The following is a 24,731-nucleotide window of genomic DNA, read 5'->3' on the forward strand; positions in this document are numbered from 1 at the left end:
TGGGATCGAGCCCCACATTGGGCTCCCTGTTTGGTGGGGAGTCTGCTCCTCCCTCTCCCTCTGCCCCTCCCCTGACTTGTGCTCTGTCTCACTGCATGAGATGAAGCCACACACAGCTAGGCAGGCACCCGAATGCCACATAAGGAACTGTGACTCTTATTCTGTAGGCCAGGGTTCGACTGGAGATCCATGGGTGGTGGTTTCGGGGACTTCATGAACCCCATGAAACTACGAAAAGTGTTCTGGGCACAGGAATTTCATTTGGGAGAAGGTCCGTAGCTTTCATATGATACTTAAAGGGGTATGTGACCTAGAAGAACAAAGTTGCAAATGATGGGGAATCTTTGCAGACTTTCAAGAGCAGAGAGGCATGATGCTCTGTGCGCATCAGAAAGATCACCATGGCAGCAACATGGAGGATGCAGGGGAGAGTGGCATTGGGGACAAAAAGGAGACAGTGGACGGGAACACCTCAGAAGCAGCACAGCTATGCAGTTAGATTTCAAGGTGTTGGAGAGGGGGATGGAAACGCACCAGGAATGATTCAGGCGCGGGGTACAATGGTGGTGCAATTAACCGAGTGGAGGCGGGTTTTGAGTCAGACAGGTGGGGGTGCGGATGACACATTCATATTGGGAGACACGGAGCTTGAAGTTCTTGTGGGACATCCACGTGGACTTGGAAGAGGCTGTCTCAAGAGAATATGTAGAATCCAAATGGGAAAGGCAAGGGATGGAACCCAGAGGAAAACCAATACTGAAAGAAAGGGCAGGGGAAAATGGGATCCAGGAGGGAGACTGAGGAGGAGCCGCAATAAAGACAGATGGAAAACCAGCTTAGCGATGTCTTGGAAGCCAGAGGGGACAGTTTCAAGAAGCTGGAACAATGCCGAAGGCTCCCAAAACTGATCTCAGATAAGAACTGAAAGATTCGGCTTGCCTACAAGAGGTCCTGGTGAGCAGCGCTGTCAGAGTCTAGAAGTCTAGGTTCACATTCTCAACTTGAAGGGATCAAAATGGAAAAATCTGTGATGGAAGCAGGCTTCTCAGGAGTTTTAGGAAAAGCCTGTGTTTATGAAAAGAGCAAAGTCAGAGTCAATGCATAGCCATCTGTGCTTTAGGAAGGTGGAATAAAGTCTGTAAGATCAGAATAGAAAGGACTGTTGTTTATTCATTTTCTAGACTTTGACAAGGCCTTTGGGATTCTCTTTGGGTTACCTGGAGTTCCAGAGCACGAGCTCTGGCCTATCCTTAATTTTAAAAAATAAGGAAAAAGCATTCTTCTGAAATTTGTAATTTAGAATGTTGTTTCCCACTCCTTAACTGAGTAAGAGTAGGGGAAAAAAGACTTAAGAAAAACAAATGACTTAAAAGGTTTTAAGTGTAAACAATGGCTGTCAGGTAGGAAATATCCAAATTCATTGGGCAGAAGAAAATTCTTTCTCTTCTCTCCTCCCTTTACCTTCTCACCTCATCTTATCAAACTCCAGAGGTCATCCTTTCTGCCTCTAAGTTTGACAGCTATTTTCCTAGAAACCAAGTTTTAAGACTCCCTTCGTCCCCTATACCGCATCTCAAACCCCCAGTTCCCTAGAAATCTCAGACTGGGATGTATACTAACTTTTACTAGGGAGTCCCAGCAATTCTTTGGGCTCTCCTACTTCACATTACTGGCCTATTCTGGCCCCAGACCAGTCCTGGCCAGGCTCTCCTTAGCTGTTCCACGTTGCCCTAAATAACCCTGTGTTCGCAGCTGTCTCACTTATTAGAAGCAAGACGAAGGATAAGATTACAGGCACCACCCAGGGGGTATTCTGGGTACAGCGAAGAGGGGCTCTGGAGAACATCAGAGGCACGTACTCTGGAGTTTCTAATTACAGCCTGTAGGGAAGAGGCGTTGGGGAGAACTACGGTTCTACGGGTGATGGGTCCCTATCACATGAGACAGAAACAAACTAATAAATGACTTGGTCACTACCTTTTTGAAAGCAAATGTTAAAAAGTTTCTTTCTACCTTAACTGAACTCTGAATGGAGGGGCGGGAGATCCTTTAAATTCCAACATGAGAAATAAATGTTAGACCTAAATTACACTTCTGAATATGTAATTCAAGTTATGAATCCTAGAACAGCAATCCAGAGAAGTCATCGAATCCCTATTCCGGTAAACCTCTAAAACCTTTGCAAACAGGATAGACATGCATTCGGAATGGACTGCCCCTCTGAGGACATAGGGCCAGAGCAGACAACTGCGATCCTTTCCAGCAGAATAAGCCAATGTCAGAATTCCCAATGTGGTATGACTGAGCAGAGCTGGGGCCATTCCTGGGCTGAAGCAGGAATGAGGATTTGTATCTACTCAGACCAGCTTCTGAACTCAGGCTGCTTTCTGGCCTCTCTTCTACCTTAAAAAGTTACGAGCTTTGCTGAACTCAGGGAATGACAGAGCTGTGGCCTGTCTGGATTTTACAGAGCCCGATCTCATTCTCCCATATGGCCCACAGCCTCTGGGGAAAAATTATTTCTATGCTCTGCTCTCCCTGGGAAAACTAAAGATCGTGAAACTGATCTCTGGGCAGGCCACTGCTGTATTTGAGCTGCTCCTTCAGCTGGGATCTCTCGGCTCTGCTTTGAGTTTTCTGCTTTGCTTCCTGCCTCTCTCAGTTTCATCCCGTCCCAACTGCTCCCGTGCACCTGTGATGTTATGTGGCCTCCCAATGGGATGTTTCCTTGGAGACACCGTGCCTGTCACAGGACCCCACAGGCCTGGGTCCAGCTGGCCCACCGCAAATCAGCTAATGCTAGCCTCTGCCTCCAGGAAGGATGAACTTCCTGTGACGCAGGTGACAGTTCCTCTAAAATGAAGGTTCTGCTCAGGATCCGAAGTTAGAAGGGCTCTGCTGCTCTTAGACTCAAGTTAAATCCTAGGGGTGTGTGTGTGTGTGTGTGTGTCTCCTTTTTTTTTTTTTTAACCACTTCCCCCTCTCCAGAGAGCCCTTCTTTTTCATAATTTCCTAACCTCATATACCTCCCTTGGATTTTCAGCAAGCTCCTGCTTCGCTTCATCCAATTTCACAACCCATCTTACCAAGGTTTTAGGGTCAACATTCAAGAGTTTATGTAGCATGGGAGTCTTTCCAGGAGAGAACAGAGAAGCAAGAGAAGCCAGCCAGCCTCAAGCAGGGCTCTGCATTCCCAATCCAGTCACCATTCCTGAACTCAGACTTCTCAGCCCTCCTCCCTAAGTGTCTTCGTTCTAGCATTCTCATGTTCATAATATATATCACAGGTGTAACTCAATAAACATTAGTTTAAAACATATTTAAAATCTAGATTTACTAATAACACTCTTGAGAAGGACTGTAAGAGCGAAGACAACCTGTGACCTTTTCGTCAATGTATCCTTAGTGCCCACCATCCTGCTTGCTACACAGGTGCTCAATAATTCCCTTTGCACTTAATTAGAAATATGTTTATTTAGCACTTACTATGTACTAGGCACTGTTGAAGCAAGAATCCATTCAATGAAGAGTTCAGTTTCTTGAAATCTACCTTGCCTGGGAACTTTTCCCTGGTTAGTCCTACTAAAGCCTAATGTTTCATAATATAAGTGGGTTCTGCTTGTTTAAGGCACACTTGATTATTGTTATTTATGAACCTCACAGAAGAAATGTAGAAACACTCTAGAAATGTATGTTACCTCTCCTCCTAGAACTATAAGTTCCCCAAGGAAATCAACTGTTTCAAAACACACGGGACAAGGCCCCAAACAAAATGGGTGCTTAACACAAAGTCTGGGAAGCCTAGAGAGACAGAGGAGTGGAGTGAAGGGGAAACCAGCTAAAATCTCTTTCCTTCTCTCTTTTTCCAGCACAGTGTCCATGTCCTGGTGTCCCTCTCAAAGACAGTCTGCCTCTCTTCAAGGTATTATAAACTAGAATACATGAGACCATCAAACGAGAAAAAAAAAAATCACATTCTCTACCTCCCACTTCATTTTGCCATATACCTGATTCTCCTGACCTGCAGGTTTCTGGGACTCAACCCAGAAAGTGGTTCTCTCCGGCTTTGCTGTCTGCCCAACCCACCCCTAGACCCCTATGGGTCTGTACCAATTAACTGCTGCTATTCCTGTTTGTTGGAGGGCTGAAGGAATGGAAGAGGAGGAAAAGGCCAGAGAAAACAGAAAACGGAGCAGAACTGTGCCTACTAGAAGGGAATGTGCAATCGGAATGAGATGCTGGACCCTGGCCAGTGCAGCAGCCCCACAGACATCAGAGGCAATAACTAAGGCTCTACGTAGAGTCCATCAAATCCCAATTCTGGTCCCTCCCTTTCCCCACTACTTCGGTGTCCTAGAAATGAATCCACCTACTGCTTTCTCAACAACTTTATCTCTTTAGTCTCTTTCTAATGCGGCTTGAGGAAACACCTGTCTTTCAGGTACCAAAAGACCCAAATGGTCCCAAATCTTCAGAGAAACCTGGAAAGAAGTTATATGAAGATTTGAGTAAATTACAGCAAACAATATCCAGAAGCACTAGGGGACTTAGACCTGACAGAGAATTTTGGGAAGACCCAGGATTCCAGCGTGAATCTACAGCAGGAGGACATTAAGGAGGACAGTTCTTGTTCTACAAGTGAAGGGAGTCAAGAAATTCAAGGGGGCCCACCAGCCATGTTTTCTGTCCGTCCCCAAGCAGCACCTTCCTCCTTACCTTGGGCATCCCCACCAGAGGTTAACACGGCGATGGCTTTGCCGATCCCCAGGGTTTTGGCTGCATGGTGCTCTTCATGGGTCATGATCCACTCTGAAATTCAAGGGAATGACCCGTTAAGACACAAGTAGATCGAGGTGCTCGGGGAAATGGCTGTTTGACTGGTGAGAGCCGCCTCAAGTCAGACTCTCTCACTATACTAAGTCTGGGCTTTACAGCCTGGGTGCTTTGGACTTCTTCCAGAAGAAGGCCACACCCCCGCAGAGTGACAGGCTGAAATGTCACAGTAATCAAATCCAGCACCGCAAAGGTCCTAGCTAATCCCTCCCACCTCAATTGGAGCCTATTTGGAAAACAAGCTAAGGTCAAGGGGAAGGGCAGTTCACTGAACAGAAATGAGAAAGCAGGGAGGAAAGTCAAGTTCGCTTCAAGGGGAAGAGAGGAGCTTTCATGAAGGGAAAGGCTGTTGCAGACAGCAGGAACCCGATGAGGTTTGGGGCACTGACTGAGAACCTGTCAGATGGAAGCAGGAAAGCAAGGGTGGGCTGGGTTACGGTGAAGATCAGGGTTCAGTTGTATGGAATCGAGCTAAGCTGGAGCTAGAGTTTGAGGTTTAACATGCACATTTGAGCTTGCACAAATCAATGCTTCAGGCTCAGGGACGGTTAAAGACATTCCAGGGCTTCTCTCGTGCTCTCAGGCTCCCTGGGCATCTCCTGACTCCCCTTCAGGCCTTGCACCTCACACACGTTATCCGGCGGGAAGAGTAACAGAATCATCGCCACATTTGCAGGGATAGGGACACATGACATGTGACCACCTTCCTATTTTTGTCTGCAAGTCTTATTTATCTCTCTCACAGGAACACGCAAGACACGCTTTCATATCCTTAAAATGTCAACAGAATCATCACTCTCCCGGTTACCCAGGCTAAAACCTAAATTTTTTAATTTATCTCCTCCTTACTCTCAGAGTCAGAATGGTTGCCAAATCCTTTTCTTCTCCCTTCTATCTGCCCTTACCCTTCTCTTCTGTGCGATCCTGGCTGCCTCTCTCCACCGGAACTGCCTACAATAGCTGCTCTCCCTCTGTTGGTTTCCCTTGTCCACTCTATCAGAGACACAAAACAAACCTCCACAGAAGGTCGGCGGACCCTGGGGCCTCAGTGGAGAGAGGATGCATTTACCTGAATGGGGCCTAATGACCTTTAAGCACAGCTCCTATTTCTGCTCTGAATCTGGGGAAATCAGGGGAGGGGAGCTGCTGATAAAGACACACATCAACACACAAATCCACACACGTGTCCATAAAATACATGCAACAGGACACTCATGAAGACACACCTACACAAACACACATAGTATTATTAAGGGACACAGAGCCTCACAAACTACACGTAATCTGTGCTTGCTTCTTGAGTCAGCGGTCCAAGCTTCCATGATCTGGCCCTTGCCTACCGCTTCAACCTTTGCTCCCATGAATTTCCTGCTCCATCATCACTTGAACATTACTTTGCTCCTCCCCACGTGTGTACTTGGGCACACTGATCCCGCATCCAGAAAGCCACCCAGGCCCTTTTCCCCAGATCGATAGCCCAGTCCATCATTTAAGACCAGTCCTAGTCACAACCTTATTAATATTAAGTCTATTAAGCCTTCACTGACAACCTCACAGGTCAAGGAGTTTCTTTTGGGACTTCCTCTCATCACATATTGTCTGGTACTGGATCATTCATTTAGCATTTAATCACTACTTTATGTGATTTTTAAAAATTTATTATTTATTTGAGAGAGAGAGAGAAAGAACACAATGGGGAGGGACAGAGGGAAAGAGAATCCCAAGCAGACTCCCTGCTGAGGGCAGGGCCCATCTTGGGGCTAGATCACAGGACCCAGAGATCATGACTGGAGCAGAAATTAAGAGTCAGCTGCTTACCCGGGTGAGCCACCCAGGCGCCCCTATGTGGTATTTAAATTGCTTCTCATATATTGAAAAGAAGGTCAGACTAGATCAGGAGTCAGCAAGCTATATAGCACATGGACCAAATCTAGCCCCTTCTATGATTTCATATGGCAGCAAACTAAGAAACGTTTTCATGTTTTTAAATGGTTGAAAAAACAATTTCATGACATGTTGAAATTGCATGAAATTAAAATTTCATTATCCATACCACTCTCATTCTTTCACACATCATCTTATGGCTGTTTCTGACTACCATAACCGAGTAGATTATGGTGACAGAGACCAGATAGCCTGCAAAGACTAAAATATTTACTATCTGGCCTTTTACAGAAAGTGTTTGCAGACCCCGGGATAGATGATTGCTATAAGCCATTTTCCCTAACTAGACTGAACAATCCTCCAGGGAGGGATCATGTTCATTTTTAAAAAACTCTCCCACAGCTTTCCAAAGCCTGGTGAAGTCTGTGCACATCACAGTTCAATAAATCATTACTGAAAGTATTAGGGAACTGACAAACAATACAAAATGCACACAGGCATATGAAAACTTTTATTTAATATGCTTAGATACATAGCTCCATACTCTATTTCTAACACATACAAATAGGACTTTAAAAAGCATATAATGACAAACAGTGAAAGAAATACAATAAACAGACATGGATGGAGACACTCTCCTAATAACTAGAGTGTTCATGTTCAATTTTCTGCCATTCTCAAAAAAAGAAAGACTAACTAGCTAGTGCAAATAGGAAGGCAAAAATTGGGGAACAGAAGAACAAAACGTTGAGTATGCTAATCCTATTTCCCTTGAGTTTATTCCTCTCATTCACCCTGGGAGCTCCTCACTTACAAACCCACACTCTGATCTTTCACCCCTGGGGGCTTCCCTGAGGGAGAGAATTCACCAGGGGGAAGGTTAGGAGTGCTGACCTGCAAACACAGCTCGGATTCTTTTGCATCTCTAAACCAGTTATAAAGGCACGGAATACCAAATGTACGCAGATTCATCTATAAGCATCCTTACAGATTCACAGTGACACACACGTAGAAACACAGGCATAAAATCTAAATATAAAATCCCATGTGTGTAGATAAGCGTGCGGGAGGGAGAAATACAGGGAGACAACATCACAGGTGCACTGATTTGAATTGGACACGTGCCAGGATAGGAGTCAGGCAGCCAAGGGCAACGAGGTCCAGCAGTACTGATTCCCAGGGATGGGGGCTGCGCGTGCAAGCAGAGGGAGCTGAGCCCAAGAGCTAGGATTCTTCAGGACGGCCCTACCCATCCCCCCTCTTCCCTCCAGCTTCACATGCCATACCACCTCTTCTTTTCCCATCCGCTCCTTCCAGTTCTCCCCACCGCCTCCTCCCAGCACAGGGATCCCCACCTCGCTCTCAGCTTTCTCCCTGGGTCTTTACCCAAGGGCCCCTCTTGCCTTTTAGTCTCAGCTCTCCTCCGCCACGGCTTCCTTGCAGACTGTCCTTGGGGAAGGGGGAGGGGAGCTTGGCGACCGCGGGGAGGAGCCAGGTGGAGGCACCAAGGGAGGGGAAAGCGAGGCTGCCCAACCTCCACTGGCTGATGCTGCTCCCGAGGCTCCACCTCCTCCCTCTCCTCTTTCTCCTCCCGTCCCTCCTTCTCCCAAGAACGGCTCAGATATGGCATCAGCTTAATCTCGTCATTCCACAGAAGGTTCTCGGGTCCCCATCTCTGTCTTGGGAACCCTCAGCTCCTGTACACAGTGGGAGTCAGAAATTATTTAGTTGCCTCCCGGGTTGTTCTTGGAGACAGCTTGTTCCTAGCGGGGACGGACTGAGACGCCCTGCATTCAAACACCCTCCACAACGAGTCAACTTCCCCGAACGGCCGGATGCGTTTTCTCTCACCTTTCCCCCTCTCTAAACATTTACGGAAAGTCTTTCTGCCGGGGTTTGTGTTAGGTGCTTAGGGATGAAAAGGTAAAGGAAATAGAGTCCCTGCCCTGGAGGAACGTTGAACACCGGTATTTTCTTTAGAAGGACCTCAAAAACTCCTTTTACATGTATGTACCTTTCTCAGAGAAAATCCGGGGGGCTACAAAGCAAACGGCATCCACCGCGGGAACTTGGGCCAGAACTAAAGACGCCTCTTTTCTTCCGTCCTCTTTATTCCTTCCTCTCTCCACCCAGGGCTTTGTGGCAATGCCTCTCCGAAGGCGTCTCTCCTCTCCTGGCTCTTCCCACTGCTCTTCCTCTTACTTGTTTTTGTTTCTGCCCCTGTATATTCTGGCTGCAATTAGTAAGAGTTAAAATGAAGGCACTGGAATACAGAAAACTTTTGTGGTGCAAATGTTACCATCAAAAGACGACCTATAGAAGAGGATAGAAAATTTGCAAATCATATATGTGATAAGGGCCTGGTTTCCAGAATATGTAAATAACTCTTCCTATTCGATAATAAAAGGACAATAACCCAGTTCAAAAATGGGCAAAAAGTCTGAACAGATACCTCACCAGTGAAGATATACAGATGGCAAATAATCATACAAAATGATGGTCCACAGCATTCTCATTCGAGAGCCACAAATTAAAACAGTGAGATATACTACATATCAGAATGGCTGGCATCTAAAAAGCAAAAAACAAACAAACAAACAAACAAAAAACCTTGACAATACCAAGTGCTGACAAGAATGTAGAGCAACAGGAACCCTAATCTTTTGTTGGGAATGCAAAATGGTACAATCATTTTAAAATGCAGTTTGGCAGTTTCTTACAAAACTGAATATAACCTTATTATATTCCAGCAATTGTACTCCTCTAAGTATTTATGCAAATGGACCAAAAACTAGACCCACAAAGAAACCTGCACACATATGTTCATAACAGCTTATTCATAATTGCCCAAAACTGGAAGCAACCAAAATGTCCCTCAAAAGGTGAATGGATAAATTGTGGTATATCAATTCAATGGAATATTATTTAGCAATAAAAAGAAATGACCTATCAAGCCAAGAAAAGGCAGAGAGGAAACTTAAAATATATATTGCTTAGTCAAAGAAGCCAGTCTGGAAATGCTACATACTGTATGATTTCAAGGAAATGACATTCTGGAAAAGGTAAAACTATAGAGATGGCAAAAAGATCAATGGTTGTCTAGGGCTGGGAGTAGAGAAGGAGTAATAAGTGAAGGACAAGGCATTGTTAGGTCAGTAAAACTACTCTCCATGATGCTATAATGTTGGATACATGACATTATGTATTTGTCAAGACATAGAACTTAGAACACAAAGTGAAATTTAATATCAACTATGGACTTTAGCTAATAATAATGTATCAATATTGGCTTATCTTTGTAACAAATGGACCATACTGATTCAAGTAGTAATAAATGGAAACTGACCATGGGAGAGGAAACTGTACAATCTGCTCAATTTTCTGTAAGCTTAGAACTTCTCTAACAAAGTCTACTCATTTAAAAAGCATACTTTGTTCAATGAAATATCTAATAAAATTGTAATATTAAAACACAAAAAAATAGGCAAGGGTTTACAGAGACATTTTTCTAAGTAAAATATGCAAATAACCAATAAGCACATAAAATGATACTCAACATTACCAATCACTAGGAAAATGCAAATTAAAACCACAATGAGATTCAACTTCACACCTATTAGAAGGACTATTTTAAAAAAAGGGGGAGTAACAAGTATTGGAAAGAACCTGGAGAAACTGGAACCCTGTGTATTGCTGGTATAAATGTAAAATTATATAGTCACTATGGAAAACAGTTTGGCAATTCCTTGTGTTAAACAGAGTTACCATATGGCTTAGCAATTCCACTCCTAGGTATACAGCCAAGGAAAAAGAAAACATATGTACACACACACACACAGACACACACATATAAATGTGTATACCAATGGTCATAGCAGCTTTATCATAGGCAAAAAGTGCAAATAGGCCAAACATCTACCAACTGATGAAAATGTGGCATGTCCATACAATAGAATATTACTTGGCAATAAAAGAAAATGAAGTACTGATACATGCTATAAAATGGATAAACCTTAAAAACATTATGCTAGGTGAAAGAAGCTATTCACAAAAGACCACTACCATACGATACCATTTATATGAAAAGTCCAGAACAGACAGATCTATAGAGACAGAGAGTAGATTAGCAGTTACCTGGGGCTATGGGGAAATGAGGGGTGACCGCCAATGAGGACAGGATTTCTTCTGTGGGTGATGGAAATGCCCTAAACTTAAAATGACTGCAAGCCCTATGAACATACTATATTCCACTGAATGACAGGCTTTCACTGTAATGAAGTTGAGTTTATCAATTGTAGTTGGCACTTGAATAATAAGAGGAAACCCATGCAGTCTAAAAAGCTATGTATAAATTTTGGCTTCCCAAAAACTTAATTATAGTTCACACTCAAACACATGGGTTTGAACTGCATGGGTTTCCTTGTGCATAGTTAATAGTTACCACTAACAGTAGTTAAATTTGTGGGGAGTCAGAAGTTAATAGGCTGATTTTCAACTGCACAAGGGGTTGGTGCCCTGAAGCCCCATGTTGTCCAAGGGCCAACTGTACTAACAGCGTGCTGTTGACTGGCAGGCAGCTTTACCAACAACATAAACAGTTTATTGACATGTATGTTGTATGTTGCATGTATTATATACTTTATTCTTATAATAAAGTGAGCTAGAGAAAAGGAAATGTTATTAAGAAAGCCATAAGGAAGAGAAAATATGTTTACAGTACCATAGAAAGTCTGTGTATATGTGGACCTCCATAGTTCAAACCTGTGTTGTTCAAGCGTCCACTGTATTTCTTCCATGAATAATATCTTCAGAATTGCATCTAAAAAGGCATCACCATACTCCAAGGTCAACTAGGTTTTGTCCTATATTATCTTCCAGGAATTGTATAGTTTTGCATTTTATATTTAAGAGATAGAAAAGAAATTTCCACTTATGTCATAAGAGATATTGATCTGTAGTAATCTTTTCTTTTAAAGTCTTTTTCTGGTTTTGGTATTATGGTAATGCTGGCTCACAGAATGATTTAGAAGTTTTTTCTCTGCTTCTGTCTTCTGAAAGAGATTGTAGAAAACTGGCAAAATCTCTTCCTTAAATGTTTGACAGAATTCACCAGGAATATACCTGGGACTGGTGCTTTCTTTTTGACAAGTTATTAATTTTTTTGAAAAGTTATTATTAGTTCAATTTCTTTAATAGATTTAGGCCTATTCAAGTCACCTATTTCTTCTTGTATGAGTTTTGAAATACTGTGTCTTTCAAGGAATTGGTCCACTTCATTTAGGTTATTAAATTTGCGGGCACAGATTTGTTCAGAGTATTCTTTTATTTCCTTTTAATGTCCCTGGAATCTGTAGTGACATCCCCTCTTTTATTTCTGATAGTAATAATTTGTGTCCTCTCTCTTTTTTCCGTATTTAGCCTCATTAAAGGCTTATAGGTTTTATTGATCTTTTTGAAGAACCAGCTTGTGGTTTCATTGATTTTTTTTTTCTTTTAAAAAGTTTTGTTGATTTCTGCTCTCTTTTCTTTTTTTTTCTTTCCCTTGTGGGAGGAAAGGTCAGAGGAAGACATAGAGAGAGAGAATCTTATGCAGGTTCCACACACAGCAAAGAGGGGGATGCAGGGCTGAACCTCGTGACCTTGAGATCATGACATAGGCTGAAATTACACCAATTTCTGGTCTAATTCTTATTTTCTCTCTCTCTCTCTCTCTCCCTCTCTCTCTTTTTCGTTGGATTTAATGTGCTCTTCTCTAATGGTTTCCCAAGTTAGAAACTTCAATTATTGATTTTAGACCTTCTTCCTTTCTCTTACATGCATTCAATATTATAAATTTCCCTTTAAGCACTGCTCCCACTGCATCCAGTAAATTTTGCTAAGTTGTATTTTCATTTTCATTTAGTTCAAAATATTCTTAAATTTCTTTTGAAAATTTAAACTTCTTTGACCTATGTGTGATTTATGTGTTGTTTAAATCTCATATATCCTCACAGTTATCTTTTTGTTACTGATTTCTAGTTTAATTCCATCATGGTCTGAGAGCAGACATTGTAGGATTTCTGTTTATCTATTTATTTTTTAAGATTTTATTTATTTATTTGACAGAGAGAGACACAGCGAGAGAGGGAACACAAGCACAAGCACGGGGAGTGGCAGAGGGAAAAGCAGACTTCCCGCTGAGCGAGGAGCCCCATGTGGGGCTTGATTCCAGGACCCTGGGATCATGACCTAATCTGAAGGCAGACGCTTAACAACTGAGTCACCCAGGTGCCCCATGGATTTCTGTTCCTTTAGATAAGGTGTATTTTATGGCCCAGAATGTGGGCTATCCTGGTGAATGTTCCACGTGAGCTTGAGAAAAATGTGTGTTCTGCTATTGTTGGATGAACTGTTGACGTCATTTATTTAATTTGGTTGATGATGATGTTGAGTTCAACTATGCCTTTGCCTATTCTCTGCCTCCTGAATCTGTTGCTTCCAGAAAGAAGAGTGTTGAAATCTCCAGTTCTAATGGTAAATCTCTTTCTCTCTTTCCCCTTTCACTGCTACCAGTTTTTGCCTCAGGTAGTTTGATGCTGTATTGTTAGACACATACACATTAAGGACAGTTATATCTTTTTAGAGATGACCCCTTTATCATTATGTAATGCCTTTCATCTTTGATAACTTTTCCTTACTTCGAAGTCTGTTCTGTCTGAAATTATAGAGCTACTACTGCTTTCTAAAAATTAGCTTTAGCATGATATATTTTTCTCCCTCTACTTTTAATCTATATGTATCTTTACATTTATAGTGGGTTTCTTATGGAAAACATATAGTTGGGTCATGTTTTCGATTCACTCTGACAATCTAGTTATTAATTGATACATTTAGACCATTGACATTCCAAAGTGATTATTGATACAGTGGATTAATATCTACCATATTCATTAACTGTTTTCTATTTTTGCCCTTGTTCTTTGTTCCTATTTTTGTCTTTCACTCTTTTTTCTGCCTTTTGTGGTTTCTTTTTTTTTTTAAAGATTTTATTTATTTATTTGACAGACAGAGATCACAAGTAGGCAGAGAGGCAGGCAAAGAGAGAAGGGGAAGCAGGCTCCCTGCTGAGCAGAGAGCCCGATGCAGGGCTCGATCCCAGGACCCTGGGATCATGACCTGAGACTAAGGCAGAGGCTTTAACCCACTGAGCCACCCAGGCGCCCATGCCTTTTGTGGTTTTACTTGAACATTTTATACGATTGCATTCTCCTTTCCCAGTGTATCAGTAATACTCTTACCTTTTTAGTGGTTGCCCTAGAGTTTGCAATATTTCACTTACAACTAATCCAAGTCCACTTTCAAATAGCTCTATACAACTTCACATGTGGTGTGAATACCTATAATAAGAAAATAATCCAAATTCCTTCTTCCCATTCCTTGTATCATTGCTGTCATTCATTTTACTTATATACAAACATAACATAGGTGTATACAACCCACCCTTAAACAACACTGGCATGAATTATGCTGATCCACTTATGTGCAATTTTTTTTTTTTACTGTCCTGTAAATGTATTTTCTGTTACTTATGGCTTTCTTAATAATATTATCTTTTCTGTAGCCTACTTTAATGTGAGAATACAGTATGTAATACATAAAACATACAAAAGATGTCAATTGTTATTGATAAGGCTTTCAGTCAACAGTAGGCTATTCGTGGTTAAGTTTTGGGGAAATCAAAAGTTACACATAGATTTTCACCTGTGCCCTTCACCCCCAAATTGTTCAAGAGTAAACTGCATAGATATATGTGAGTTTATGTAATTGACTACATTGTTGCTATTATTATTTTGAACAAGTTATTATCTGTGAGATCAACTAGGAATAAGAAAAATAATTTTTTGCTTTATCTTCATGTACTCATTTAAAAAAAAATTTTTAAGAGCCTATTTATTTGACATAGAGAGACACAGCAAGAGAGGGAACACACTCCACAGGAGAGGGAGAAGCAGGCTTCCCACTGAGCAGGGAGCCGGATGTGGGGCTTGACCCCAGGACCCCAGGATCATGACCCGAGCTGAAGGCAGATGATCAACCGACCGAGCCACCCAGGCATCCGTGTATTCATTTTTTTTTTTTAAAGATTTTATTTATTTATTTGACAGAGAGAAATCACAAGTAGATGGAGAGGCAGGCAGAGAGAGAGAGAGGGAAGCAGGCTCCCCGCTGAGCAGAGAGCCCGATGCGGGACTCAATCCCAGGACCCTGAGATCATGACCTGAGCTGAAGGCAGCGGCTTAACCCACTGAGCCACCCAGGCGCCCCGTGTATTCATTTTTTGATGCTCTTCCTTTCTTTGTGTAGATCCAAGTTTCAGACCCATGTTATGTTTCTTCTCTCTAAAGAACTTCTTTAACATTTCTTACAAGGCAGGTCTACTGGCAACAGATTCCCTCAATTTGTCTGAGAAAGTCCATATCTTCACTTTCACAGGATAATTTTTCAGGGTACAGAATTTTAGGTTGATTTTTTTTTCTCAACATTTCATATGTTTCCCTCCATGCTCTTCTTGGTTGCATGGTTTCTGAGGAGAGGTTAGATGCAATTCTTATCTTTGTTTTCCTATAGGTAAGGTGTTTTTTCTTCTGGCTTCTTTTGGTACTTTATCTTTGATTTTCTGTAGTTTGAAAATGATATGCCTACATGTAAGGGTTTTTGTCTTTATTTTTGGCATATATCTCTGAGCTTCCTGGATCTATGGTTTGATGTCTGACATTAATTTGGAGAAGTTCTCAGTTATTATTGTTTCAAATATTTCCTCTGTTCCTTTACCTTTCTTTCCTCCCTTTGGTATTCCCATTTTGTGTATGTTACATCTGCTGTATTTGTCCCACAGTCCTTGGGTACTCTGTTCTGTTTTCTTCAATATTTCTTTTCTTTTTTTTTTTTTTTTTGGTTTTTGAGAATTGTATTCATACAATCTTTAGTTCTTAGTCTCTTCTCAGCCATGCCCAGTGTACTAACACCAAAGGCAGTCTTCATTTCTATTATCATGTTTTTTTTTTTTTTAATCTCTGGCATTTCTTTTTGGCTCTTTCTTAGAATTTCCATCTGTCTGCTTACATTGCTCTTCTGTTTTGCACGCTGTCTATTTTTTTTTTCACTAGAATCCTAAACACATTATTCATAGGTGTTTAAAATGGCTAGATGCCCTGCTATGTTGTATTCTGATGTTTGCTTTGCCTCTTCAATTTGTGTTTTTTGCCTTTTTATATGTCTGGTAATTTTTCTTGACAGCCAGACATGATGTAATGGGCAAAAGGAAGTGCCGTCAATAGGCCTTTAGTCTACAGTCCAATGTGGTGGTAAGATGTGGTGGGGAGAGGAAGCATCTACAGTCCTATGATTAGATTCCAGCTTCTGTCCCTAGACTATGAACTTCACAGAAATTTCTCAGGTTTTTTACCCAGGGCCAGAATGGCTAGAGTGGGCTGGAGTTGGGTATTTCTCTCCCTCGGGTAGGTTAGACTCTGATAACAACCCAGTAAATTAAGCCCTGGTTTGTTTCCTCTGAAGGCAGGGCTTGTTGACCAGGAAAGAATGCTCTGGTTTATTTCAGATGGTTCCTTTTCTCCTCACCTTGTTGGAAGTCTCAGGGGGCTTTCTCTGATATTTACTATGAGAATCTGGTTGAGCTCCTGAAAGTAAATCTCACAATATTGTGGGGACTCCCTTTGACTGGGTCCCCCTGCAGTTTTTAACTCTCAGAATTGTCTCCAGAAATTAGTTAATTACAATTCGGGCTTCCTACCCCATCACTAATTCCAAGAAGGTTTCCACTCATGGGTCTCTGCTCTAGTAAGCCGTGATAAATTGTACTTGCCTGTCTGTCTCTCCAGATTTGGGGCTAGCAGTCTGCCCTGTGTCCTCCCTGTTTCTTATGGATCCAAGAAGAATTGTTAATTTTTCAGTCTTTTTACTTTTACTTATTGCTAGGATGGAGTGGTAACTTGTAAGCTACTTATGAGGAATCCGTTTGGAATGCCAATGTTCAAATTATACACTTTAAATGGGTGAATTTTATGATCTGTGAATTATATCTCAATAAAGATGTTAAAAAGTTTTAGAAAAGGAAAAGTTAGAAAAGCTTCCTACAGCATTCTAACTCCAACATAAAGGTTGAAATCTGAGAGATGATCAATTCTCTACCCTTTCTACCCAATACCAAATATTTTTTTTTTTTTAGATTTTATTTTTAAGTAACCTCAATACCCGATGTGGGGCTCAAACTTACAACCCCAAGATCAAGAGTCATATGCTCTACCAACTGAGCCAGTCAGGGTCCCCTACCCCAAACCAACTTTTAAGTCTTCATTGAAAGTGTTCTTAATGAATTATTGCATTAATTAGGTGAAAGCAAGGAAATGTCACTGTTACTCCTAGTCTTATCCAAAGACACTTGATTCTTTAGATTCCTTTTTCTGTCCAGGCATCAATCATCCCCAGGAGTTCCTGGAAAATTATATAAGCACAAATCAAGGAACTATCATCTCAAAAGGCACCTTCAGGTCAGTTGGGGGTGGAAGCCATAGAAAAGAAGAATTTTCTCAGAAGTACTTGGGCCTTGCTTGTGGTCATCTTAATGCAATCTTCAAACTTAAAGATGTTATTTTCTGAGAATTTAACTAGTAAAAACCAACACAAAATAGAGATAGCTGATGGAAGAAACACATTGTATTAAGAAGAGCTGTAAATATCTTCCTAATAAGAATTCTTGAGAAATCCCTATTCATTATTAATTCATACATTCAATAATTATTTATTGAGGACTCATTATGTGCCAGCCACTATACCAGGTGCTGAGTTATAATAAACTCTCATGGATTTTAAAATCTAGAGGGACTAACAAAGGTTCACAGGGAGTTTATGTTTCACTGGGCCTGGGATATAATTGAAGAAATCAATACCCCAATTAACAAATATAATGCACCAATTTCTTATGACACATTCATATTACTTGAGGGTAAATGAAGTTAAAAAAAAAAAGGAACTTAGATAGTAAGAATTTGGTGGTGTTTATTTGGACCATTCCAGAGTAAGACACAAATGGATACAAATATTTCAGTATTAGAGAGATGGATGATACAATGAAACAGTGATTAGCTCTTTAAAAATGAGTTTTCTTTAATTTAAATCATAGACTCCAGACCATACATTTTACTCTTTCCAATTTTCTGTTTATTAACTAACTTTTAAATTTCAAATACAGTTTCTAAGGAAACTGAACAACTTAGAAAGGTCATCTTAGCTAGGTATGGTTGACTTATCTTACATTTCAAAATTTGGATACATAATTTATTGGTAAATTGATGATGGGAGAGAATATTTAAAATATGGGCAGTTCTAGGAGATATGACATACGTTCAACCCTCCTCCCTCTAATCAGGGAGGATGAGAAGCATTCCATGGGGCAGGCTGTTGGTGCACGAAGCCTACATGTAAACACAGAATGGTGACTACAGAAGAGGAATTGCGGAAGGGATCTAAATATTGCCATACAAGGTAGGGTGCCTAAGGAAAGTGTCAAGAGTAAATTGCACAGCTTAGCAGAATTAAGGACCAATAATCACAGAAGCAAAACAGCAAGTTAGACAACAAACAAACAAGAAATGATGCCAACACATTCTCCAGGTAACCAAACTTAAGCCAGCAGCTGAATTTGATTCTAAGATTATTTTCATTGCTGGTAAGCATTAACGGGTCTGTAAAAGAATACTCTGGACCTTTCCTCCAAATAAGAAAGCTGAAATGTCCTGAGTTTGTACCAGAAAAAAAAGTTGGAGTACTCTGATGGGCTCCACAAGGGGACTTATGCCTATTCTAATGCTATATTCAAGTATGGGAATTAGCTAGGGTGCTGATGGAAATCTAGAACTTTATCCCAAACCATAACCAGCTTTTTTCAATTCTTGAGGTCAGTAGCTAAAATTCAGGATTTAGGGGATAGGCAGAGAGTGAGGGGGGAAAAAAGTATGGAACCTAAAAGAAGTTCATCTGGACCAAGAAGGTCATGTGGTCAAATCCGCTATTTCTTCTATCTTGTACTATCTGGCGGTGGTGGTCTTCCTGTTTTCAGCATGTCAGGAAACCCATATGATATCTCACCTTATAGGTCATGTCCTGGTACCAAATGATGAAAGGCATATTCTTTATATTAATCTCAGAGTACAGGAAGGTATTTAGAAAGTTCTCCTGTACTTCCCAGAACTCTCCATATATCAGTTAGCTATGAGGATGTTGACATGAAGTCCAGGCGAAGATTAAGTGCAAAAGTTATAGTTATTATAAAAGAAGGTATTCTGGGGGCACCTGTGTGGCTCAGTGGGTTAAAGACTCTGCCTTCAGCTCAGGTCATGATCCCAGGATCCTACGATTGAGCCCCACATCAGGCTCTCTGCTCCACGGGGAGCCTGCTTCCTTCTCTCTCTTTCTCTGCCTGACTCTCTGCCTACTTATGATCTCTGTCTGTCAAATAAATAAGTAAAATCTTTAAAAAAAAAAAACAACAAGGAAGGTATTCTGGAGGAGAGAAATGTCAGAAGATGTTTAAAGATAATTCTGTAGCAGCTAGATAGGAAGAGCACTTCGGTAACCCAGTTGAGGTATTCTAACGTGCCTGGTTCATGATGCTGTGGCCATTAGTCCTCTTAAGGAGTGGATAGTCAAATGAAGTTACAGAAAGTTTGGAACAGTACCTTCCAAACCAGGATAAAGCTAGATACTATAGCCAGGAATCTGAGTAGTTCATGAAGACAGAGGATTTCTTTAACAAGGATTACCTAAGGCCGGCACAGATGGGGGACAATTAAGAGAATGGCGTATGCCATACCCACGAGCCCATTCACTACTCCAGTGTTAGTGTCATGACTAGGGAGTGGGCACGGATCTACAGTTAGACCACTGCGGCAAGATGATGAAGAGGATAAAGATCATGTTAATGATGCTAGTAATGGTGCGCCAGGACATTTAGGAACGAGAAATAGGCATGGTAGTCATCCAGCTGTGACTCTCACCCAAGAGAATAGGAAACAGCATACTATAGGTTTCCAATATTCAGCCAACAAATACAGAGCACCTATTATATGTTACGCACTGTCCTAGACTCAAGGGGATCCAGGATTGAAAAAACAAAAACAAAAACAAAAAACTTGTCAGTCTTCATGGAGCTTACATTCTAGTGAGGAAAGCAGATAATAAACAAATTAGTCAAGGGAGGCCTGGGTGGCTCAATCAGTTAAGTGTCTGCCTTGGGCTCAGGTCCTGATCCCAGCATCCTGGGATTGAGTTCCACATAGGGCTCAGCAGGGAGCCTGCTTCTGCCCTTCCCCTGCTCATGCTCCCCTGCTCATGCTCTCTTTTGCGCGCTCTCTCAAATAAATAAGATCTCTAAGAAAATAAATAGTGTTAAGTGCTTTGAAGAAAAATAAAGCAGGGCAAAGAAGCAGAGTGACAAATGTGCTATCTTAAATAGGGTGGCCTGGAAAGACCCTGCTGAGATAACATTCTAGGAGGATGTTTGAATGAATGTGAAAGAAAACCATGCTACCCTTTAGAGGAAGAGCTTTCTTTCAGATAGGGAGAATAGCAAATGCAAAGGTCCTGAGGCAGAACAAGGTAGGAGTGTCACAAAGGAGGACCAAGATTTCCTTTGGACTAGAACTAGAGTTGTAAATGGGCAACAGAGACTTGGTGGGTTGAAATGAAACACATACAGCAACTAGGTGTGAACTTCTGAGTTGAAACAAGTATCTATCTGGTCCTCTCACTTCTACACAATTCCTGGATCTCATCTAGTCATCCTCTGACTATAATCTGTTTTCCTCCACCAGAATGGAAGCTCTTTATGGGCAGACCCTAGACATGGGCACAAAACCACTGTCTGCCCTGAAGAGTCATCTTTAGCTCTGTCTGGGACAAGATGACCCCTGGAAACAGAGCACCCTCCGCTATCCACTAATATTAATGTTTCTGACATAGGGCCCTGGCTTAAGACAATGGTTCTCAGTTCCAGTCTAGCAGATTTAGCATCACCTGGATGCTTGTCAGAAATGCAAATTCTTGGGTCCTACCTGGAACCTCCTAAATCAGAAACTCTTGGGACAGGGGTTCAACTATGTGGTTTAACAAGCCCTCCAGGTAATTCTGATGCACAAAAAAGTTTGAGAATGATTGTTGCAAGATGTAGAGGTCCAAGACAACCATCACTTGAAAAGTAAATTTGCATGGCCAGAAAGCATGGATGACTCCTATCTTCACCCATTAGGATCAAGTTCCTGGGAAAACTGGCTCAAGAAAGAGGTCACAGGTAACAAGATAACCGCCATTATAGGTTGAAGGTGCCACCTTCAAGTCTTGAGAGGGGCAAAGGAAAATAAACCCTTCAGCTGAGGTATGTAGTCTCAAACTTGGACCAGATAAACATTTTCTTTCCTTAAAGAAGTAAGCTTTGTGGGCTATCAGAACAGAGAAGACAAATAACCTTATGGTTATTTTCTTACTCAATGATCTTCCCAATTCAGTTGACAGTTGAAGAGACCTGAGCATTTCAGTTTCATGAAAATTCAAGTTCTCTGGAGCTGGTCCTAGTAGGTTGGGACCAGGAGATCAATGCTGAGTGGCAACTAGGCTGAGATTAAGACAGTCTTTACAGAGGCAGAACTCTCACTGATTTTCCTTTAACAAGAGTACAGACGCTCAGGTTACTTATAACATAGCATCTATAGATGGAAAACCTTGTCTCTAACGCAGGAAACAATTACACCCGCTTGGAAGAAACTTGGGCTGTAGCAATCACCTTCATCTATCAGTTGCATCCACAGTGTTGAAGAAACTTTGCATCCTGGTCTGCATAAACCAGGATGTGGGTGGTTTTGACAGTCTTACTGTCAAAGGAACCGAACAGTGCTGGGAACTGGGCAATCCTGGTGACAGATTGTCTAAATGAAGGAAGGAATATGGTAGTAAGGTCTCAGCTTCTAGGGATAAGTGGTAACACAGCGGGCAGAAGCGGAAACACTACTGTCCTGGTACACTTGCTCATTTGCAGCCCAATAAGAAGTCATCTCAGGAGTCCCAGATTGCCAAGGCTTGTTGTCCATCAGGGGCCAGGAGAGGTATATGCAGAGGAGAGGCTCTGGGTCTAGTGGGTGGTTGGATCTGCTGGATCAGAGCCTGGCACACAAAGCTACTGTTACCCCCTGAGCCTTTGTTTTGGAGGTCCTCGTCTCATGCTCTCAGCTCTCTGGGAATTCTAACCACCTTTCTTTGCAAAGGTTGAGGGCCTAGGTGACTCATCCCCTTGCTGTGTCCCAGTGCAGGCAGGACCAAATGGCTTCCTTCTGTTCCTCCATTGCTGAGAAACATACACACACACACACACACACACACACACACAACACACACACACATGCAGTCGGCCTCGTCACAGTACAGGCAGAGCTGGTCTATTCTAAGCTGCAAGGAGTCAGAGAAGATAGTAACAACTGCTTCCCTGCCAAGTGTGATATTAGAAACAAAACGTGTTCCATTTTCCATCAGGATTAGAGCTCACCTTGTCCACACACAGCCTCGTGGGGAGTCCCTATGCAATCTTCAGCAGGGGGAGATCAGGCAAGGGTTTTGGGGTGCTGCGGCATCAGTAGTTCTGGGCTCACCTCTGCCAACCAGATTTGATGGCATTTCCTCGCTTATGCCCTAGGTGGAGAGGAGCCAGGAGGTGGCATTTCCCATCCTGCCAGAGCACATAACCCCTCCTGCCCACTCCAAGTCATTCTCAACCCAGGAGCCACATCCTGTCACTCTTCAGTGAGTTCCCATAGTGGAGGAGTGGTAAGACCTAGAAGGCACAGTGTAATTTGGCTCTTATCTTTATAGTTCAATCTCCAACTACTCTTCTCTAACCCAAGCTGTGCTGGCCTTCTCTGCTCCTCCAATAAGCCAAACTCCTCAATTCAGATCCTACTGTCCCCTTTTCCAAAAAGCTCTTCTTTCCCCTTTTCCTGGGTAATGCATATGCATCTTTCAGGTATTCCTTAAAAGGGTTTTTCCAATTCTCCGGCCAGATTAGTTACCCTGTTTTTACCCACTGATTATGTGGCATTATTTTCACCGTAGTAGCATCATTCTAATGATCTGTGTGTGATGATGTGATTGCTGTCTTACTCCTACAGGACTATAAACTTGAAGAGAGTAGGCAATGTACCTGTTTTGTTTGCTACTATCTATTCCCAGTGCCAACTACAGTGCCTGACATAGTATATGCTCAATTTTCTTGGAAGGAATAAAAAGGAGGAAGGAAAGAAGAAAGGAAGCAGGCAGGGAGAGAGGCAGAGGTCCCAATGGGACTAATTGGGAAGACATTTGATTCTCCATCTCTAGGGGGAAAGCTGGAAGGGTTCACTGTAGCTCTCACCAGAAGCCTCAGTGTTTTGTTTTGTTTTTTAAATATTTTATTTATTTATTTGTTTATTTGTCAGAGAGAGGGAGAGAGAGAGAGAGAGAGAGCGTGCACACACAAGCAGGCAGAGGCAGAGAGAGAAGCAGGCTCCCTGCCGAGCAAGGAGCCTGATGTGGGACTGGATCCCAGGACCCTGGGATCATGACCTGAGCTGAAGACTGCAGCTTAACTGACTGAGCCACCCAGGTGTCCCAAGAATTTTGTTTGTGGAATAATGCTAAGTTCAAACCACAGAACCGACTCCAAGTGGATCATTAGAGCTAAGGGGTCTGAGGTGAGTTTTAGGTATAGAGTAAAATGAAAATGGGAAAAGCAGGGAAAACAAGGGCATATAAAAAATAATCTATACAAATTCAAGTAAGTGTAGGACGGGCCACCAGATGGGCTTACTTCTTATACCTAGCAGCTATTTATGGATGGGCAAAGCAAGTCGATTAAAGAGACACAGACCACACAAAATTGTCATATATAGACATCTATTGTTCCAACATCTTAATAAGTTAATATTCTTGTGTATAAATCATTTTCTTGTAAGTATGGTTAACTCTAGGTTCACTAAAATGAGACCGAATTAAGCTAGAGTTTATGCATTTCAAAGCTTAGGACTTTGCCATGTGATACCCTACCAAAGTAAAACTCTGCCTAAGAGGTCCACTTCTCCCCCCCCTTCCCGACTTCTCAATGACATTCTCCTTGGAAATTCAGCATTTTGGACCAAAGCTATTAAGCTCTTCGCTTACATGCTCTCTCATTCTATCTCCTTTCTTGATCATAGGCTCCTTGGGGAAAGGGAAAGTGACTAGCTCATTTTCTCATTTATTAAGCCTAGTACAATGATTTTGAATAGTAACTGTTTGAAAAAATTATTGAGGGGTGCCTGGGTCGCTCAGTCTGTTAAGAGTCTGCCTTCGGCTCCGGTCACCATCCCAGGACCCATTTGGGGCTCCCTGCTCAGGGGGGTGTCTACTTCTCTCTCTGTCCTTCCCCCTTGCTTGTACAGAGACACACACTCTCTCCAATAAATAAAAATAAAATCTTTTCTAAAAAATAAAATAAAAAATAGAATAAATACTGCTGTGTATTTCACAGGTGCTGAGACTGATTACTCCAATGAACTTGTTAATGTCTTGAGGAAGACCATTTTAGACTTGAAGTTCTTCCTCAAATATGGGGAGTTGGACTTCAATAAGTCATTTTCAAACTGTAAACTATTAGAAAAGTGACAAGGTTATGTCTTTATATACAATTTTTACATTGTCCCTATTATTTCTAGTATATTAGGCACATAGTGAGAACTCAATAAATGTTTGCTGTAAACTGACTCCAATATAGATGTATTTCACTTGAGAGGAAATGTAGATGTTTCTGATATCTTATATAAATTGTTTTTGAGTTAAACACTACTCAAAATATACAAGAGAAATTTGTTACTAAATGGATTCCTAAGATGAATATTTTTTACAATATTTAGAACCACTTTGTAATATAATAACTTCTTTATGTAATCTATTTTTTGGAT

General features: G+C 41.7%; 1 protein-coding gene across 5 annotated transcripts in view; it reads right to left on the reverse strand.

Moving 5' to 3' along the window:
- The window catches only part of PFKM (phosphofructokinase, muscle), a 45,355-nt gene that overhangs the window by 17,384 nt on the left and 3,240 nt on the right, over positions 1–24,731 (reverse strand). For 3 of the 5 annotated variants that reach the window (XM_013063007.2, XM_004765637.3, XM_004765635.3), the window contains one exon: positions 4,717–4,809. In XM_013063007.2, coding sequence (XP_012918461.1) covers positions 4,717–4,809 — 93 coding nt within the window. Of the gene's footprint in view, positions 1–4,716; positions 4,810–8,072; positions 8,095–8,120; positions 8,273–24,731 lie in introns of those variants that run through there. The other 2 variants (XM_004765636.3, XM_004765638.3) reach the window with 2 other exon arrangements.

The sequence above is a fragment of the Mustela putorius genome, unplaced genomic scaffold, assembly GCF_011764305.1.
Source record: "Mustela putorius furo isolate JIRA1106 unplaced genomic scaffold, ASM1176430v1.1 tig00537227_pilon_pilon_pilon, whole genome shotgun sequence".
NCBI classification, from domain to species: Eukaryota; Metazoa; Chordata; class Mammalia; order Carnivora; family Mustelidae; genus Mustela; species Mustela putorius.